The sequence below is a fragment of the Urocampus carinirostris genome, chromosome 1 (assembly GCF_059441175.1).
Source record: "Urocampus carinirostris isolate Australia breed hairy pipefish chromosome 1, RoL_Ucar_1.0, whole genome shotgun sequence".
Classification (NCBI taxonomy): Eukaryota; Metazoa; Chordata; class Actinopteri; order Syngnathiformes; family Syngnathidae; genus Urocampus; species Urocampus carinirostris.
In genome coordinates, this window is record NC_142349.1 from 6,876,058 (window position 1) to 6,897,790 (window position 21,733).

At 38.4% G+C, this 21,733-nt stretch overlaps 2 protein-coding genes and 1 pseudogene across 3 annotated transcripts in view; 1 reads left to right on the forward strand and 2 right to left on the reverse strand.

Moving 5' to 3' along the window:
* c1h14orf119 (chromosome 1 C14orf119 homolog) lies at positions 1 to 7,012 on the reverse strand. Its single transcript, XM_088353094.1, has 2 exons — positions 6,439 to 7,012; positions 1 to 577 (listed from the first exon to the last, which is right to left on the reverse strand). Exons 1-2 carry the CDS (start codon positions 6,859 to 6,861, stop codon positions 404 to 406), a joined length of 597 nt encoding a protein of 198 aa, XP_088209220.1. The 5' UTR covers positions 6,862 to 7,012; the 3' UTR covers positions 1 to 403.
* A 1,866-nt stretch (positions 7,013 to 8,878) lies between these two features.
* LOC148373360 (U2 spliceosomal RNA) lies at positions 8,879 to 9,029 on the reverse strand (annotated as a pseudogene).
* Positions 9,030 to 12,365: 3,336 nt separating this feature from the next.
* The window catches only part of acin1a (apoptotic chromatin condensation inducer 1a), a 38,281-nt gene continuing 28,913 nt past the window's right edge, over positions 12,366 to 21,733 (forward strand). For both annotated transcript variants that reach the window (XM_088351028.1, XM_088351110.1), the window contains exons 1-2: positions 12,366 to 12,532; positions 20,387 to 20,452. In XM_088351028.1, the coding sequence (XP_088207154.1) occupies positions 12,374 to 12,532; positions 20,387 to 20,452 (225 nt within the window). In that variant the 5' untranslated portion in view covers positions 12,366 to 12,373. The remainder of the gene's footprint in view (positions 12,533 to 20,386; positions 20,453 to 21,733) is intronic.

Genomic DNA, 21,733 nt, shown 5'->3' on the forward strand with positions numbered 1-21,733 from the left:
TCAATGGTACAATAGTGTTTTATTTATTTGTGAAAGTATTACAAAAAATGTCCACCCAAAAGCTGGAATAGAAATCAGGGTACATGACATGAGCTATTAAGAGCGAAAGCTTCAATCTTCAAGAGTTTCCAGTGAGAACAGTATTAAACAAAATTGCTAGTTTGCACACACAAACACACAAAAAAGATGGCCGAAAGTATGATATAATAAATACACATATTTTGCGATATTTCCCTGAAGAATAATTAAAGAAACAGACTTCAAAATAGTAGGTCGTAAAGCTCCGGAAATTATTCGTCAAAAAGTTTACTACTAACACATTCATCTCTCTTTTGTAAGACTTGAACGTTTCAATGTACAATCTTTTTTGCGTTATTGTCCCTGCACGAGTTTGAAACACGACTCAGTCCCTACATGCCGTACCTGCTACGCAAGTATAGAAGTGGGCAACGAATGCGGGATCTCTTTCTTCCAGCAAGTGTAAGAAATGATTGCGCTCTTCTTCGCTCCAAGACTCGAACCACTGTGACCACAGGCGCAGCTGGCATTCGAATATGTTTGGCAATCTGTCTTTAACCTGGACAAAGTACAAAAAGAAAACGAAGTCACAAAAAAAGTTCCCCATATCAAATTAAAACAATAGACATGCAATTACAAGAACGTGAATAGCCAAACACAGACGATAAATGGATTGCTGAGCTTATTTAATGTGAAACTGTGACCAAGAGGTTTGTCTAAATGTCAGGACTATTCCATTGTAGCCTGGTGATCTGGAACGGGGATTACCTCAAAGTTTTTTTATTTTCCGCATGCTGAGGTTTTTGAGTTTTTCCTTGCCCACATGTAGGTCTCAGATCAGGAGATGGTGGTCTGTGCAGCCCTTTGAGACTTTGTGATCAAGAGCTATACAAATAATCATGACTTGACTTAAGCAAATTATTATTGTTTTTATTCTACAAAGTATGTTGTGTTGTAAGTAAATAGGTGCTGTGTTGTTGTGTTTTTAAGGTTTATAATAACTTGATAAGGGAAATAGCAATTATTAATAAGGGGGGCAATTGGCTGATGTTGACAGGTATGAAATATTTCACCTTCAACTTTTAAATTACAAAAAACAAAATGATTGTTTTTTTGCTGTCCTCATTTAGTTATCAAAATGATTTACTGAAACACTGGTACCTCTTTGCGCGAGTACCTCTAAACACGACAATTTTGGTATCCGGGTTTTGTTTGCAAAAAAATCTTGCTCACTATACAAAGGAAACTCCAGTTCACGAGCAGTCCCAGAAGCTACCACTAGAGACTGCTCTCCGCTCGTGACATGCTACCACTAGTATTAGCTTGTCCAGATTCATAGTTCCTATCTTAAGGCAAGTTATATTCAAGACTTTTTAAGAGTTTTTGAATGCCGTTTGATATCAAATTTAAGACCAGGTCAACAAAAACCACAATTCAAAAACAACATGAATTATAAAGCAATTTTAAACAAATGTTTTTCTTCTTTTTTTTTTATTCGCATTTTGGTCAAGTTTAAAACGTTCTATCTATAAAAACAGCACTCTCCAAAGTTTTAGACATGGAACAAAATAAAGAAAAAAGATGTTTACAGTACATCGTGGATTGATAAATGTTACTAAATGTTTTATATTCAAACAAATATAATTCTTATTAATGTGTTCACATTTTTAAGACTTTCAAAAGTTGGATTTAAGACATAATAATGCCAAATAAGGCCTTATTTTTCAAATAATGAATACAATGACTTTTAAGACTTTTCAAAGATCCACAGGAAGACTGCGCATGCAACTACCGGCAAAAAAGTAAAAATTTTGCCTCAAACAATGTTTGTGTGTATGCTCATTTAAAGTTACAGTAAATTTAAATTTTAATGTACAGTTAGTGCTTTAGTGTAATACACGGTCTCTCGATCTCATACCTGCCAACTGCTCCCCTAATTAATGATTGCAAATCCTCCTTATGAAGCAATAAACCTTACAAACGCAACGCAGCACCTTACCATTCAAAAAACAGACAATGTGAAAAACATGGCCAATAGTAACAATCTCTGATGTCATTTGCTATGTGTGACTGACATGTTTCAGATTAGAGGCAAAATGGAAAAGACAGGGTCTGTGTTTTTTGAAAAAGAAAATCTTTATAAAAAAATTTGTACGGCGTATAGAATGTGAAATTATTTTTTTAAAAAAATCTAAAATATGGGGAAAAGTGACTTGCTCCAAATATTAATAATGTCGTTACTGAGTGAGGACTTGAATTGGATCGATAATATTGTCTTGGGATTGATTCTGTCTTCACGTTTTAACTATCAGTTTAATAATGTTATTAGTGGGTGGTTAGATTAGAAATATATCATAACTTTTAAATAGATTCCAATTGTGCTTACACTTTATTTGCACTCCTAATTTTATTTTCAAGATATTGTGCAATGTCATGTATTTTAGTTGTATTGTTGACATTGTTATAAAGTGTTTGTTTTTAGGGCGGCAGTAGCTCAGGAGGTAGAGCGATCGTTTTAAGATTAAGGGATCCCAGTTTGAATCCCGGCTTGTCCGTGTTACATGTCGAAGTGCCCTTGGGTAAGACAATGAACCCTAAATACCCCCAATAAGCAGGTTAGCGCCTTACATGGCTGCACAGATCACAGCCGCTATTGGGAAATGTGAAACACAATGTAAAGCGCTTTGGGAAGTCATTGACTTGAAAAGCACTATATAAATGCAGATAATTTCATTTCATTTCATCGGTTTTTTTTGTTTGGTTTTTTTACATTTCTATTTTTTTTGTTTGATTCTCTTGACCTGTTGAGGTTGTTTTTCTAAGACAGTTGAGTAAATACAGGACTGTCTCAGAAAATTTGAATATTGTGATAAAGTTCTTTATTTTCTGTAATGCAATTAAAAAAACAAAAATGTCATACATTCTGGATTCATTACACATCAACTGAACTATTTCAAGCCTTTTATTATTTTAATATTGCTGAATTTGGCTTACAGCTTAAGAAAACTCAAAAATCCTATCTCAAAATATTAGAATATCATGAAAAAGTATACAAGTAGCCTATTCAACTAATCACCTGAATCATCTAACTCGAAACACTTTGCGAGGGTTTCCTGAGCCTTAAAAACACTCAGCTTGGTTCAGTAAACTAAATCACAAGTATGGGGAAGACTGCTGATCTGACTGCTGTCCAGAGGACCATCATTGATACCCTCCATCAGGAGGGTAAGACACAAAAAGAAATTTCTCAAAGAGCAGGCTGTTGACAGAGTGCAGTTTCAAAGCATATCCACAAAAAGTCTGTTGGAAGGGAAAAATGTGGCCGGAAACGCTGCACAACCAATAGAGATGACCGCAGCCTTAACAAAATTGTGAAGAAGAGCCGCTTCCAGAATTTGGGGGAGCTTCAAAGACAGTGGGCTAAAGCTGGAGTCCAGGTATCAAAAGCCACAGTTCACAGACGTGTCCGGGAAATGGGCTACAATAGCCGTATTCCCATGGTCAAGCCACTTCTGAACTCAAGACAACGGAAGAAGCGTCTGACTTGGGCTATAGAGAAGAAGCACTGGACAGTTGCAGAGTGGTCCAAAGTCCTCTATTCAGACGAAAGCAAGTTTTGCATTTCATTTGGAAGTCAAGGCGCCAGAGTCTGGAGAAAGGCTGGAGAGGAGCAAAATCCAAGTTGCTTGAAATCCAGTGTGTAGTTCCCACAGTCAGCAATGGTTTGGGGAGCCATGCCAGCTGCTGGTGTTGGTCCACTGTGTTTCATCAAGTCCAGAGTAAATGCAACTGTGTACCAAGAGATTTTAGAGCACTACATGCTTCCATCTGCTGAAAAGCTCTTTGGAGATGAGGATTTCATTTTCCAGCATGATCTGGCACCTGCCCACAGTGCCAAAACCACCAGTAACTGGTGCACTGACCATGGCATCACTGTCCATGATTGGCCTGCTAATTCCCCTGACCTGAACCCCATCGAGAATTTGTGGGGTATAGTTAAGAAGAAGATGAAAGACACCAGACCTACAAATGCAAATGAGCTGAAGGCCGCTATCGAAGCATCCTGGGCATCAATAACACCTCAGCAATGCCACAGGCTGATTGCCTCCGTGCCACGCCAGATTGATGCAGTAATCCGTGCAAAAGGATTCCCAACCAAGTACTGAGTGCATCAATGGACATTTTCAAATGTTTGATTTAGTTTTGCTGTTATAAAATTATTTTTTTACTTGGTCTGAGGAAGTATTCTAATATTTTGAGATAGGATTTTTGAGTTTTTTTCAGCTGTAAGCCAAAATCAGCAATATTCAAATAATAAAAGGCTTGAAATAGTTCAGTTGATGTGTAATGAATCCAGAATGTATGACATTTTGTTTTTTTTAATTGCATTACAGAAAATAAAGAACTTTATCACAATATTCTAATTTTCTGAGACAGTCCTGTATATATACAGGGAGTGCAGAATTATTAGGCAAGTTGTATTTTTGAGGATTAATTTTATTATTGAACAACAACCATGTTCTTAATGAACCCAAAAGTCTCATTAATATCAAAGCTGAATATTTTGGAAGTTGGAGTGGGGCTTTTTTAGTTTTAGCTATTTTAGGAGGATATCTGTGTGTGCAGGTGACTATTACTGTGCATAATTATTAGGCAACTTAACAAAAAACAAATGTATACCCATTTCAATTATTTATTTTCATCAGGGAAACCAATATAACAGCTCAACATTCACAAATATACATTTCTGACATTCAAAAACAAAACAAAAACAAATCAGTGACCAATATAGCCACCTTTCTTTGCAAGGACACTCAAAAGCCTGCCATCCATGGATTCTGTCAGTGCTTTGATCTGTTCACAATCAACATTGCGTTCAGCAGCAACCACAGCCTCCCAGACACTGTTCAGAGAGGTGTACTGTTTTCCCTCCTTGTAAATCTCACATTTGATGAGGGACCACAGGTTCTCTATGGGGTTCAGATCAGGTGAACAAGGAGGCCATGTCATTAGTTTTTCTTCTTTTAGACCCTTTCTTGCCAGCCACGCTGTGGAGTACTTGGATGCGTGTGATGGAGCGTTGTCCTGCATGAAAATCATGTTTTTCTTGAAGGATGCGGACTTCTTCCTGTACCACTGCTTGAAGAAGGTGTCTTCCAGAAACTGGCAGTAGGACTGGGAGTTGAGCTTGAGTCCATCCTCAACCTGAAAAGGCCCCACAAGCTCATCTTTGATGATACCAGCCCATACCAGTACCCCACCTACACCTTGCTGGCGTCTGAGGCGGACTGGAGCTTTCTGCCCTTTACCGATCCAGCCACGGGCCCATCCATCTGGCCCATCAAGACTCACTCTCATTTCATCAGTCCATAAAACCTTAGAAAAATCCGTCTTGAGATTTTTCTTGGCCCAGTCTTGACGTTTCAGCTTGTGTGTCTTGTTCAGTGGTGGTCGTTTTTCAGCCTTTCTTACCTTGGCCATGTCTCTGAGTATTGCACACCTTGTGCTTTTGGGCACTCCAGTGATGTTGCAGCTCTGAAATATGGCAAAACTGGTGGCAAGTGGCATCTTGGCAGCTGTACGCTTGACTTTTCTCAGTTCACGGGCAGTTATTTTGCGCCTTGGTTTTTCTACACGCTTCTTGCGACCCTGTTGACTATTTTGGATGTAACGCTTGATTGTTCGATGATCACGCTTCAGAAGCTTGGCAATTTTAAGAGTGCTGCATCCCTCTGCAAGATATCTCACTATTTTTGACTTTTCAGAGCCTGTCAAGTCCCTCTTCTGACCCATTTTGCCAAAGGAAAGGAAGTTGCCTAATAATTATGCACACCTGATATAGGGTGTTGATGTCATTAGACCACACCCCTTCTCATTACAGAGATGCACATCACCTGATATGCTTAATTGGTAGTAGGCTTTCGAGCCTATACAGCTTGGAGTAAGACAACATGCATAAAGAGGATGATGTGGTCAAAATACTCATTTGCCTAATAATTCTGCACTCCCTGTATTATTTTGATACTGTTAAAGTTAGTATTGTAGTCATTTCAATAAAAATAGAACAAAACTAATTTGAGCTGTGTTTGTTGTAATTATAAACCAACTCAACAGGTAGACGTTAACATTTTTTGTGATCGTGACATTTTCAAGTAAAAACTATTGATCAATACTACACAATATTTACTTGGACTGGATAGCATGATTCCCAGTATCACCCACCCATAATTTGGGGTTCTCTTGGGAGGACAGGAGCAGACCAATAAGATTTCAATTATTCCACATCGGGAAAATGTGCTCGTTACACGAGAAATTCGAGCTACGAGCAGACTCTTGGAGCAATTTAAGCTCGTATGATAGAGGTACTACCGTTTTACGATCCAGGGTAATATCCACTCTATCTGGCAGCATTGCATTTACCTGAAGAGTACTGAGCGAGTCGAGAAGGGTGCAGACCTTCCCTGGCACTGCTTTGCCCACCAGATCTTGGAGAAAAGTCTCCCGCTGCGGGGAAGTCCAGCGTTGAAACCAGCTCAAGACAGTCTGCTCCTGGAAGCCCATGTAGAAGCTGGGCGCCGGTTCCCTCACCCGGCTTCCAATTGGAGACCCACATGTAAGAGTCTCCAAAGACGGGGGACAGGAGACTCCTTGCGGGGTAGAAGGGAAAACTTTGCTCATGCGAGGCGCGTTTTGTGTTTCCATGGTGGGACTCGGCGCCGTCTCTCGATGCATGGAGACGTAAGGATCATGCAGGCCATGCGTGGCCGACATTGCTCGGCTGCCGAAGGGAAACTGCTGCTGCTGGTGGCCCGAGTTGTGATTGACAGAGTTGAACCACGACATCTTTGAACCGGCTGTGAAGCTTCAACATGAGAAAATTTCAAGCGGGCAACGGTTTATTCGCTTTAAAATGGTCGGCTGAAAGGGGAAACGCAATTTGTTAAGACGTCAGTTGTGTTTTCCCTTTCTTCTTTGTTGTGTTCATTGCGGTTTGGAAACTAATGTTGCGTTACCGCCCCCTATTGATATACCTTCGTTACTGCATGGCTTTGAGTGTTTCAAAAACGCCAATATCCTTTGAAATGTATATATCTCAAAGGTATACCATTAAGGCACAATAAATAAATAAAAATAAATCTTTAAGATCATACTATTTATTATTCCAAATCCAAATGAGGAATTCAAAAGCATGGTGATTATGTGAACGATTTAACAAATGTTCAATATGCGCACGGTTTAGGGCCACGGTCCAATCAGTAATCCAGCTCCTGCCTTCAAATCCCCCCTTTTCCTTCGATGCGTTATTAAAGCTTTTGAATTTTTATTATTTATTTTAAAGTTATTTTTTTAATTTTGCATAATACTGCACGTAAATGTAAATGGTCTGCATTTATATAACGCTTTTCAAGTCAATGAAGACCTCCCAAAGCGCTTTACAATGTGCTTAACACTTCACACACACACCGATAGCAGCAGCATCAGCCATGCAAGGCAAATACCTGCTTATCGGGGGCATTAGGGATTCGGTGTCTTGCCCAAGGACACTTCGACATATAACACAGGGCTTATCAGGAATCGAACCTGCGACCTCTTGACTATCCGTTTAATGTGTGGGAGCAAAGCCCATACCTGTCAACCTCCACGGCTTCATGCCCTTACAAACTGTCTTGTTTTCCCTTACAAAATACAAAATAATCTTACACCATATATATTTTTTAAACGTGTTTATCTATGTAGTTTAACATGTTAAATTGTACATGTGTTTCGTTATACCATATATATTGTTAATTAACATTTTGTTGTGAGATCCTGAGTTGCTCGACATGAATGAGGTTTATTAAAAAAAAGTTCAAAAATTAAGTAGCTTGGACGTTCACTGTAGAAGGAAAAAATACATGCAAATATAATTAAGTAGAATAATACATTTTCTTATTCAAATTATTTATTCATTTTCTGCATTAAATTATTGTTGGTAATATACTGATTAAAGGGATAACCACAAACCTGTCTTTTTTTCATTTTCTCCTTTTATACTTCCTTTTTTGCTTAACTTCTTTATACAACATAATCATTCGTAATACAGTATAATGCATCAAAGCAAGTGAGCCGCTTGAGAGCCGGCTCTCTTTAATGAGTTTAGCCGAAAAAGCAGATTCTCTAAAAAGAGACGGACTTCCTTTCACTACACAACTACCAAATGAAATCCGAGGCGGCAGACGCATGCGCAGAGTAGCATCAAACCGCTCGCTTCGTTTGCAACGAAAAAGGATACCGAGATAGAGGCTAGCGCGGCGAACCCGATTGATTTGCCATTTTGTGATAGTCGGTGGTACCCATAATTGACAAATTTGCGTTTTTCCGTACAGATTTTCTCGTACGTCGTACACATCTTAAAATGCATAATAAACGTACTTTGTACAGCAAAAACGTACAGGTTGACAGGTATGAAAGCCCTACTAAAGAAACACAACCTGGAGAGGAATGGGCACTGCCAAGCTGTACTTGCCCAGGACTCACCACAGTGAGTCTTGCTCTGACGAGGTTAAGGGATCCGTGAAGCGTATACAATTTGTCTGGGACTTTAATTTTACCTTTAAAACTGCACAGAAATTACGCATAAACGTTCTCTCGACCCACGTTGAGTATATCATCAAATGTAAAAAACGGCAACATTAATGTAAAAAACCTGATATGTATTGGAGTGGGGGGGGGGGGTTGTAAGGTTTATTGCTCTATATTCTTTATCAATTATCCATTATCCGTCAAGTCATAATACACTACAAAGCCAAGGGGCCGAGACACTTGCTCCCAGCCAAGAGGCTGAGTAAAGGTCCTAGCCACAGGGCCAAGCAGCGATCAGTGCGAATGCACCGTTCCTGGAGGTACTGCAATACCGGGCCGATGCGTGGAGTGGACAGAGCAAGCTCTTATTCCATCTCCCGATTGCAAAAATCAAACTCCGTAATTGTAACTTCATAGAATGTACACAAACGTAACCTCATAGATGGTATACAATTTCAGAACCATTAAAATTGAAAGATGTTCTTAATTTCGGTTGGAGGAAGTTGTCGCGATGACGTCACTAGTAGGAGGGCGTATTTCGACGCCCTCTCTCGTAGAGATGGAAATTCCGGCTTTATTTTGGAGAACAGGCTTTTTTAGCCCGGCTCACTAAAAAGAGCCGTCCCTATGGCCTCCACTCAGCTCTTCGAAGTGTTTTTGATGCTTTGATCCATATGCATTACTAATTATTACGTAACATTATGCACGGAATGACCTAAAAAAGGGGGAGGCATAAAGCAAAAAATATTATCCATCCATCCATCCATCCATTATCCAGGGAAAAACAAATAAAAAGCTTGGGAAAAAGAAGCAGAAGAAGGAAAATTATAACAAAAAAGGGAGGAATAATAGAAGAAAAAGAAAAATTCAAGAAAAAAGTAAAAGGCAAGGAAAAAAAGAAAAAAAAGAAAAAAGAAAACACAAAAGAAAAAAGAGAGAGAAAATAAAAGAACAAAGAAAAAAGCTAAGTGAAAAAAGAAGGAAAACAAAATTAAAAAACAAAAAATGAGAAAAGGCAATACAAAAAGACAAAAAAGAAGTAAAAATTTAGGAACAATGAAATCAAGTGAGAAAAATAAGACAAAATAAAAAGAGGAAATGACAAAAAAAAGAAAAAAACAAAGGTATATTACCGATAATAATATAACATTTATGCACGAACTGAATTAATATTTTTTTAAAAATCTATTACTCGATTGAATATAAAAGCATTCTTTTTTCATTCTACAGCAGGGCTTCTCAAACTCCATCAGTCTGGGGGCCGCCGGAGCTAGGGTCTGGGTGAGGTTGGGCCAAAAAGTTCGGATATAGACATTAACCCGTTTTTGAACATCATTTTTTTCCTCATTCCCTACACAAAATAAGATCTAAAGAAAAAAGATCATATGAAAATCTATTAGCAGTAATGTATTGGTCAATGATACACTAGCGCTGCACTTAAAGGGACAGTGTGTATCAATCAGTGCCTCCTAAGGGTAAAAAATTTACTCATTTACAAAAAACGATATTGATTTAAATAATTAACAAAAAATACATGAACAATCATCCATCCATTATCCTCTTATCCTCAGTAGGGTCGCAGGAGTGCTGAAGCCCATCCCAGCCATCCTCGGGCAGTGGGCAGGGGACACCCTGAACTGGTTGCCAGCCAGTCGCAGGGCACACAGAGACAGACAATTCACTCGCTTATTCACACCTAGGAACGATTCGGACCGGTCACTTCACCTGACATGCATGTTTTTGGAATGTGGGAGGAAACCGGAGTGCCGCGAGGAAACCCAAGCAAACACTGGGAGACCATGCAAACTCCACACAAGAAGATTCGACCTCATGACCTCAGAACTGTGTCGCACATGTGCTAAGCACTGCGCTGCCGTGCTGCCCATGAACAATCTTAAAAATGTGAATTGTTGAAATACAGTTGAGATATATGTATTAATTTTATATAACAGGAGTCTCACCTATAGGGAGCTGACATAATTGTCCGGCATCTTACTGTTAATGGTACCCAAAAAAAAAAAAAAAGCTGGCCAAATGCCTGGCAAAAAAATAAAAGAAACATTTCTTTTTATGCTCACTATGAATCTCTGTCATTTTCATTTAACACTTGTTTTAGAATACTACAACATTTAGTGGTCAATTAACACACACTGTCCCTTTAACATTCTCATTAAGCATCAAACTATCATCCTGAGGGTTGCAAATGGCCCCCAAGGCCCCGATTTTAAGACCCCTCTTCTACAGTGATGTTTTAACTCATTCAAACTCTCTTATATAAGGAAACTTTTAAGTCTGGCAACTCCGAATCTCAGAAAAACACGCCACAAAAAGTAAATTCAAAATATTGAGTTTTCAGTGCAACAACAAATAAACTATGAAATAGAAGAATTAACTTTAGTCAAGTAGTATTTGTCTGTAAAGCCCTTTATCACAAAAAGTCTCAAAGGGCTGTGCATCGCACAACAACAACAAAATAATTAGTAACATATAACATCAGCCATATAAAATATTTCTGTAGGAACAGAAATATTTTAAGCGAAATATGGAAACATTAAATGTGTAACTTGGTTTACACCGAATGCAAATGCCAAATATGATTATATAAATGATAACAATATTGTAATGTAAAGTTCATACTCAGATAAAAACTAAATTGGAGCGAGATAGCTAGCTAAAATATTTTAATAAAGGATCAAATCTTTGCTCAATAGCATGCAGAAAATGTAAAAAAACAGGTAGATAGCTTGCTAAATAGTTAAATTGTAGAAAGATCGCTAGCCACAAAGCTAAAAAAAGTAGCTAGATAGCTAGCAAAAATAGTAAAAAAAAAAGAAAATGTTAGGTCTATAGCATGCAGAAAATGTAAAAAGCTAGGTAGATAGCTTGCTAAATAGTTGAAATGTACGAAGATAGCTAGCTACAAAGCTAAAAAAGTAGCGAGATAGCTAGCCAAAATAGTAAAAATAGGTGAAATGTTTGCGCGATAGCATGCAGAAAATGTAAAAAGCTTAGTAAATAGCTATCTAAATAGTTAAAATGTATGAAGATAGGTAGCAACAAATCCAAAAAAGTAGCGAGATAGCTAGATAAAAAACCTGCACATTTTTTGCTCATTTGCTCTATGAAACCCAGTCACTGGATTGATTTTTTTTTTTGTTTTTCATGTAAAACACATTCTCCCTGAAAAACACAGGACATGCAAATGAATGTATTACCTTTTAATCTTTTTTATTCACACTGAAAGGAGAAACCCACCAGTTTCATTATACTTGAATAAAAAATACTAGAAAAAAGGATATAGAATACATCAGAATTTAAACATTTTTGTATATTGTACTCAACACATTTAGAGTCAACAACACAGAAGCTCTAAAAAAAAAAATCAAACATAATGACCAATCACGGTTCACGGATCCCTCAACCGCCCGGGGTAGTAGGGGCACCACTTCCTATGGTGTGTCTTGGCACTCGTCCCTCTCCAGGCTGTTTTTGGGTCCCCCGTATGACACAGATCGTACTGGTTTCCATGGTTACCAGCAGCAGGAGAAGCCTCCTGATCTGACTCAGATACAGCACATTCATCATCTGGTTGCCGTCGTTTTTTTTGTTTTAAGTCCCATCCCGCTATCAGCATTGACGGGTAGCGGTGTGTGACACTACCAATGCTGTGGAAAAACTATTTTCTTCCAAAATCGGCTCTTAATTGGGGGGGGAGCCGGCTCCCATCGACCACTACCAAGAGTTGGCTCAAAGAGTCGTCTCGTTCGCGAACGACACATCATTACTCGCTGGAATGAGTCCAGAGGATCGGAAAATGGCGGACCTCGAAGACGTAACCCTGGACGGGAGACCGCTTCAGTCTCTTCGTGTAGCCGATTTAAAAGCTGCTCTTGAGGAACGAGGACTGTCAAAAAGTGGACAAAAGACTGCTCTCGTCAAAAGACTCAAAGGGGTGAGTTTTGCTCCCAGTTGTGTGCCTACCGCTGCAGAGTTTGAGGAGAACGATGCCTGATGCTTTCTCGAGGGCCGACGAGCCACTATCGTTCAACAGCGTAGTAGCTGGAGTTTGGCGTGCAATCATTACCGCTCTAATGTATTTTCTATTCTTATTTAATTTTTGATTCGTCTTTAAAAGTGGTTGGCCAGTATACTGGTTTGAAGAAGACAGACTTGAGTCAACTTAAGAGTACGTTTAAAAATGTTATGGCTGATGTTTTTCACGTTAGCTCATTAGCTATTTTGGCTAACGCCGTGTATCTAGCAGTGGCCTTTGGATTTTTTTATTTATGTTTTTGTTTTCAGAAGTCTTCTGATATTAGTTTATGTTTCTTTGTATTTATTGTTTTAGGTTTTTTTTATGCAATTTCAACGTTATAATTATAGGTACTAAGTCACTAACGTTTTAAATTTGAAGTCCCGAGGACTTACGGCAAGGGTCGGGAACGTATGGCTCGCGAGCCAGATATGGATTTTGTCTTGAGTACATTTTCTGTGACTTTCTAATTTTAGTGTATGCAAAGCCGAAGTATCACAAAAATTGCTCGTCCAGTCTAGTATGTATATCAAATATATGGCAAAGTTTGAACGACAGTTCTCACTAGTGGTGTTTCTCCCACAAACATGTTTATGCCTCACGTCCCAAGGAATACTTTATATCAGACCTGGGCACTCCGGTCCTGGAGGGCCGCAAGTCCTGCCAGATTTTGAAGTTTGCTCTTCTTTAACTCAGGTGATACAAATTATAACCTCGTTAGTAAGCTAGCAAGTGCTCGTTAACGATACTAGTGATTGGAATCCCCTGTATTGGATCAGAGAAACCCCAAAAATCATGCAGAACATGCGGCCCTCCAGGACCGGAGTGCCCAGGGCTGCTTTATAAGGAAGTCCAACAAACAATCTTATGTTCACTGTTGAGCCACTTTGACAGGGATGTAAAACTCAGTTTGGCCCTTGGTCCAGATCCAGACTTTCTGTTCTCAGGCGGGCCGGATCCATTTTTTTTGCCTTGGTATTCAGTATTAAGCTTTATCAACCAGCCTACGTTAATAACCCACCATATATATTATAATCACGGATGAGGAGGGATCTTTACTCAACACAAATCATTTACTGCCATCAGTACCGCTTTACTAATTACACTACCGTTTGTCACTTCTTAAAAATGCTATTTGCTTTTTAAAAAAAATCTACCACTCTTTCAAATTTAAACCATTACAAAATCTTGACTTGAGACTATTACTTTAGTCTACTGCTGCTTTATTCTCAAGTGAATCGATGTCTTGCTGCGTGAATAAACCGCTCCAATGATCGCATTACTGTATATTCATGTTTTGGTAAAGGTTTGCCACTACTGGGTTTAAAACAAGCTGCTGTTGTTTTTAATCTGTAGATGGATTGGGTTTTGCATGTAAAAGGAGTGCATGGTTGTTTTTACTGCTTTTAAATGTCAAAATCGCTTTAATTATTTTTTTTTTACTAATAACAAAGAAAAAACATTTTCATTTTTGGCTTTGATTGTGTTAACTGGTTAATGTCAACATTTGAGTAATGCATTTTTACACTTTTACGCTATAGAATCTCAACACTGCCTTCTAATGGCCAGACAGAGCATTTGCTTTTTTCTTAAAAAAATATCTCTTGATGGTATTGACCTAGAGATTCACTTTTTTTTTAGACACTCATACATTTTTGGCGGACTGGATTAAATCATCCAGCCTATTTGTCTGAATGTGTTTTTTATGATGAAAACTGACAGAACAAACTGGAAACTCCTGGAAACGCCAGCCATGCACCAAGAGCAATTTCATATGAGTAAGTGGTAGGTGTGGGCACATCTCTGTCCACATAGCGCACTCATCTAAACACATCCATATCCTTTTCATTTAAAGTGTTTTCTGACTTTTTTTTCTAATACAAAAGAACCCTCAAACCATTATTTACGACAAATATGACGGTCAAAATGAGTCTCCCTGATCTTAAGTAACTGCAGGAGAGAGGCAAGTTTTAAGTTGGTATATTTGTTGTTATGGGACACAGGCTCTGGCATTATGATTATTTGATAGATTTTACCAAATCAAACATCACAAAATTTAAAAAATAGTAGTGCAGGAAAAAATAGCCTGTCTGGAGAGCAGGTTTGATTTTTTTTTTAGTGTTGTCTTAATATATATGGTGTGGCTCCCTCAAAATATTTTTTCTTTTACGGCTCTTTGTGTCAAAAAAGTTCCTCACTCTTGAAATGTATTTGAGGTCTTTGAGCTACCGTAGGTCTCTGTGAGCTGTTTTTTATTTTTCTACTGAGCAAGATGTCCAATCAATCTGATAATTGGTTTTGTTTTCATGAGACCGGTCATAAAGTTACCTGACATCAGAATAGTGTCAAAAAGTACTTTGTGTTTTCTCCTCATATACAGTGCATCTGGAAAGTATTCACAGCGCTTCACTTTTTCCACATTTTGTTATGTTACAGCCTCATTCCAAATTGTATTAATTTAATCTCTTATCTCAAAATTCTACAGAAAATACTCCATTATGACAATGTGAAAAAGTTTTTTTTTTTGTTTTTTTTTTTTTTTGAATTTATTAAAAATGGAAAACTAAGAAATCACATTTACATAAGAATTCACAGCCTCAAGCTCAATCAGGTTGGATGGGAGACGTTTGTGCACAGCCATTTTCAGATCTCTCCAGAGATGTTCGATCGGATTCAAGTCTGGACTCTGGCTGGGCCACTTCAGGACATTCACGGAGTGGTTCTGAAGCCAATCTTTTGAGATCTTGGCTGTGTGCTTTGGGTCGTTGTCCTGCTGAAAAATGAACCTTCGCCCCAGCCTGAGGTCAAGAGCGCTCTGGAGCAGGTTTTCATCCAGGATATCTCTATATATTTCTGCATTCATTTTTCCTTCTATCCTGACTAGTCTGCCAGTTCCTGCTGCTGGAAAACATCCCCACAGCATGATGCTGCCACCAACATGCTTCACTGTAGGGATGGTATTGGCCTGGTGATGAGCGGTGCCTGGTTTCCTCCAAACATGGCGCCTGGCATTCACACCAAAGAGTTCAATCTTTGTCTCATCAGACCAGAGAATTTTGTTTCTCATGGTCTGAGAGTCATTCAGGTGCTTTTTGGCAAATTCCAGACGGGCTTCCATGTTCCTTTTACTAAGGAGTGGCTCTCGTCTGGCCACTCTACCATACAGGCCTGGTGGATTGCTGCAGAGATGGTTGTCCTTCAGGAAGGCTCTCCTCTCTCCACAGAGGAACGCTGGAGCTCTGACAGAGTGACCATCGGGTTCTTCATGGCAAAGGCTGTGAATACTTATGTAAATGTGATTTCTTAGTTTCCTATTTTTAATAAATTCAAAAAAGTATAAAAAAAAAAAAACTTTTTCACATTGTCATAATGGAGTATTTTGTGTTGAATTTTGAGATAAGAGATTAAATTAATACAATTTGGAATGAGGCTGTAACATAACAAAATGTGGAAAAAGTGAAGCGCTGTGAATACTTTCCGGATGCACCGTAGGTGTTAATGTCAGAACACGTGTTTTTTTTATGTTGCTTTACGCCCGTAAAATATCACACGGTTATACTTATCAACCTCAGCTAATTCCTTCCCTTATTAATGAGTGCAAATTCCCCTTATTAGACAATTATAAACTGAATGTGAAACATATTTACTCACAGCAAGAAAGACTGTAGAATGTTTATTGTTATTTGTTGTTTTATTTACCAATTAAACAACACAAACCATTATTTCAGCATCTTTCTTAGTTCTTTTCCCACTTGCAGAAAATTTACTGTTGCTTATTACATGTAGCAGTGCTGGGACCGATGTTTTTACTTTGTAAATGAAACAGTCACAATTTAGTTTAATTTGCAACAAATATTACAGTGTAACAATTCCTGTTCTGTTCCTATACTCTGTAATCACTTTCCTCACATGGCTGAAAATGTTCTCACTGTTGTATTAGAGTGAAGAACACAGAGTAGAACTTCATAAATCCATTTCATCAATGGAAAGAAAACTTGCACAGACACATTTTTTAATTTAAATACTCGTCTACTTTGCCACTACCTAAAAACAGGCCAGAAACTGTCAGCAGTGCAGGAAGCTGTCCAAAGTTGCATCCTCAGTGGTGCCCCTACGACCTAGGCGGTTAAGGGATCCGTGAACCGATGTGTTTACTAGCAATTAAAAATCCGAGTTGACGTTGTTTTCTGGTACCAGTGACGGAAACGATCTGGATTAGAGCCAAAGTGGGCAAGACGAGATCGGTTTAACAAAAACAAGTTTTTAAACTGTATTATTCCCGCAGAGAAATTGCTATAAGGCGTACACAATATGAAATGATCATAAAATGTAGGAAATCTGTGGGAAACGTATAAGTTGACAGGTACGTATACTTCACATAAATAATGTATGAATTTTATACTCAAAACACTTACTGGTGTCCGATGTTACGAATGTATACATCCAAATTGTTTAAGTCTGGTCTTAGGCGAAGGGGCAATTCGAGGGGAAAAATCCTGATCTATTTTATCACAATTCTTTTTTTTGTGTACTAATTTGCTGATTTCTGACCATTTTCATATGTTAAATTCAAAGGAAAGAAATCAGACAAATAACTGAACAGTTTTTGATTTTAGTAGTGTTTGTTAAGCAGTGTGCTGGGGAACACCTCTGTGCCCTGATGTCTAGTGTGACGCAGTAAGTTGAGTCAAGTCATATTTATCTGTACAGCCGCTAATTTCCCGAAGTCACAAAGGGGTGCACAGACTGTTTTGGTAACATCCCCTGATCTGAAACCTACATGAGGGCAAGGAAAAACTCAAAAGCTCCAGCATGAAAAAGGTTAACCCCTTAACACTCATTTATAGTTTTAATAAAATCCCAGTCCAAGACGTATCAGGAGGAAAATGAAAGCTGTTCTTGAACTGTTTACGGAATGTGACATCATCATCATCATCATCATCCATCCATTATCTGTACTGCTTATCCTTAGTAGGGTCGCGGGGGTGCTGGAGCCCATCCCAGCTATCTACGGCCAGGGGGACACCCCGAACTGGTTGCCAGCCAATCGCAGGGCACACCGAGACGGACAACTCACTCGCTCATTCACACCTAGGGACAATATGGACCGGTGTTATGCCGAGAAATGCATCCTTGCCGAGATTTGCATCCCCTCGTTACTATAACCACTTTTACCTCGTTTTATCTCACTTTTATATCACTTTTCGGGAATGTAATGGCAAACATATAACAAAAAACACTTCGTCTTGTATTTGTTGGGAATGTAATACAACTTAAACCATTCCGTCTTTGTATTTGTTGTGAATGTAATCGAACGGTAATGCACACACAGCACACCGTATATAAATCACTTTTGAGAACTTTTATGCACTCCAACGTAAAGCTTATTATGCTGAATTAAGTTTTATGGTAGAGTGCATAACAGTTTCAATACGAGCGATTTGAATAGAAAAGGGCAAAATAAACATGTTACCTGCTCAAAAGTGATTTGTATACGGTGTGCATTGCCGTTCGATTACTTTCACAACAAATACAAAGACGGAATGGTTTAAGTTGTATTACATTCCCAACAAATGCAAGACGAAGTGGTTTTTGTTATATGTTCGCCATTACATTCCCGAAAAGTGATATAAAAGTGAGATAAAACGAGGTAAAAGTGGTTATAGTAGCCCGGGGATGCAAATCTCGGCAGGGATGCATTTCTCGGCATAACGCCGGCCAATTAACCTAACATGCATGTTTTGGGGAATTTGGGAGGAAACCAGCGTGCCCAGAGGAAACCCACGCAAGCACGGGGAGAACATGCAAACTCCACACAGGGGGTTCGATTTCATGAACTCAGAACTGGACCGCACACGCGCTAACCACTGCTTCGCTGTGCTCCCCACATCATCATCATCATCATTATTATTATTATTATTGTTTTTTTGATCCAAAACTGAAACAATCACTGCAAGTGCTACCCATATTAAGTAATCTAAGGTGGAACACACAGAATGGAAGTTTTTTTTTCTAACTTGGATTGATTTTGTAATCAAATGCCTGCCAATGAGTGTAGCATGGGCATCTTAGCTGGAAAAGTCAAGTCATGTTTATTTGTAACAGGTGGGACAAAAGCTTGAAGCCTTACCTGTTACCTTGTCAAATTTGATCACAATCTGATAAACGAAACATTGTATTTTACACATTTGTCTAACGGTAGGTCTAGGCGTTTCCAAAATGGGCCATTTGGAGACTACCAGGTAACAGCACTAAGTTTTGCAACTGTGTATTTTACTTTAGCCAATTATTTAGACATTTTGAAAGAATTGAAAGACTTTTCTTTCCAGAAGTCAATCAATATTTGTAGAAAACTTGTACTTGTAGCGCGTAGCAATGCTACGTAAAAATGAATCACGAGTGGTGTTGCAAAATTTGATTTTGGAGTCTATTTTAAATACACAGTGAATATCTGTGCACCATTCTGTTCAGAATTTTGTTGAATTTTTCACATAATTCCAATCTGTAAATCATCATTTGAATATTTTAGCACTGGCTGAAGATATTTGGAGCTAAAGGAGGCAATCTGTTTTATCAAACAAGCCCTTATTGGCAAATGTGGGTTGTGCACCGTAAATAAAGGCTTGCTACTGGCTGAGAGTAGTGTCAATCAAAAGGTCAGAAGCTAACAGCTGCATTGAACATAATTTACTTGTAAATGATCAAAATTGCTGCCATGATTCGAAACAAGTGTGCTTAAAAATGATGCCGACGTGCCATTGCATTTCTTCCCTCGTGAAAAACAGAAGTTGATTTAGTCTGTATGGCAGTGTCCTATAAAGAGGACAGGGGGATGCTACATTGAAACAAGGGCACCATGAAAAGTGTGTTAGTGCAAGGATTATGTATCGTTGATGAATTTTTATTATGGGCCATGCAAAAAATTAAGGTAGTGTTTCCAAGTGGCAAATTGTTATAGGAAAGAACTTCCTTCAACTGAAAATGTAAGGTACATATTATTGTTACTTTACCCAACACCTATATGGGGAGATAGTTATCTCAATAACCAATACATTCCCGATTTACTCAAGATCTAAAAATCATATGTCTTAATAAAAGCACACGGAATATTAAAAATCGCATATGTGAATCGCAGGTACACTAGTGGAGCTGCATGATTCACACTGAATTTCTCCTATTAATGGTACTGGAAAAATTGAAAAATTGGCTTTGCAGGTCCTTAAAAAGTGCTTGAATTTGGCGATTAAAAAGGTATACAAACTTTGTGATTGGTTATAAGCGCAAAAGTTTGATTTGATTCATCCTTCACTGTATCTTCTGCGGCTGGTAATCCTCGTTTCCGATGTAACAGGCAACTGCTTCTCCCCTTTCGAGCCATATTGATTTTATTTTAAAGGTAATACCTCAAAGCCGTATTTCAAGTTGAGTCTGAAATGTAGAAGTGTCAGTTGAAAACAATGGGTAAAAAAATAATGGAACTTATTTTTCTTTCTCTGTGGCCAAACTACCCACGGCCTTCTACCGGTCCATGGCCCGGTGGTTCCCGACCACTGAATTAATGTATCCTTGGTTACATTCACGGCAGGCATCTTAGTAATTATGTTTGAAGTCTTTTTGGTGGCACGATGTTGCTTCGACCTAGGTACCAGTTCTTGACAAAATGTTCCAGGATATTCCTAAAAGGTGAAAAATAGTAGTTTCCATTTGTGCTTTTTATTTCTGCTTTTGGCAGTGTGTCTCAGAAAACTCATTGGTACATTTTATCAATAACAGGTTCTCATGCTGGAGAATCTGCAGAAAACCTCCACTCCTCATGATGGACGGCAACCAAACTCTCATGTAAGTGTTTTAAAGATATAAAATTGTTGCAGGTTTGGAGTATTTTATTATTATTATCATTTAAATTACTTTCCTTACAAAACAATTTATTTGCGGGAGAGATCAGTCAAGGTTCCTGCCAATCCTTGAAAAGTCTTAATAGCCATTGAATTCATTATTCTAAAAATAAGCCCTTGATTGTCACTAAAAGGTCTTAAATCCTATTTTTGAAAGTATTAAAAGTGAATACATGAGTAAGATTTGTATTTGTTTGAACTAAAAGATTTTGGCAATATTATCTTTTTTTTGTAATAATTCACCAATTTACTTTTGTGGCACAATAACGGAACTATCAAAACAGTGATGTGGTTTCAGTCAGGCCTTTCAGGTAGTCTTGGGTCTACCCACTATTCACATAACAACTTTGGACAGAGATAATTACCGTGGACATTAGGAATGTGTCAATTTAATGAGAAGTGGCTGTGTGACAATCCCTTATTGACGTTTTTTTTTTGTCAACTTGATCTTTAGTTTGCTTTCAAAAGGCATTCATTTTTCTTAAAGTTTTGAATTTTACCTGCCTTAAGCAGTAGGAGCCCTGTCAATGTACTCCAGTCGCTAGGTAATAGCCACAAGCCATCTTATCATGTGGTTGTCCTGGGTTAATGGAACTGGTCTATAGACTGGACCAAACAAAACTATTCATTTTCTGATCCGTTGCACCCCTTACTTAAAGTAATACTAAGTAAATCTGAACCTAACATTCATATCATGTGTTTTTAAGTAAACACAATGGGCTATGTATAACAAATTTTGGGCTCGCTTTTTTAAAATGACTATCAGCATCACAACATCTACTTTCTTGGACTCCGTGAGATCGTCGCACCAGAGCAGCAGCGAACCCTGCTAGACTACAGGGAGTGCAGAATTATTACGCAAATGAGTATTTTGACCACATCATCCTCTTTATGCATGTTGTCTTACTCCAAGCTGTATAGGCTCGAAAGCCTACTACCAATTAAGCATATCAGGTGATGTGCATCTCTGTAATGAGAAGGGGTGTGGTCTAATGACATCAACACCCTATATCAGGTGTGCATAATTATTAGGCAACTTCCTTTCCTTTGGCAAAATGGGTCAGAAGAGGGACTTGACAGGCTCTGAAAAGTCAAAAATAGTGAGATATCTTGCAGAGGGATGTAGCACTCTTAAAATTGCCAAGCTTTTGAAGCGTGATCATCGAACAATCAAGCGTTACATTCAAAATAGTCAACAGGGTCGCAAGAAGCGTGTAGAAAAACC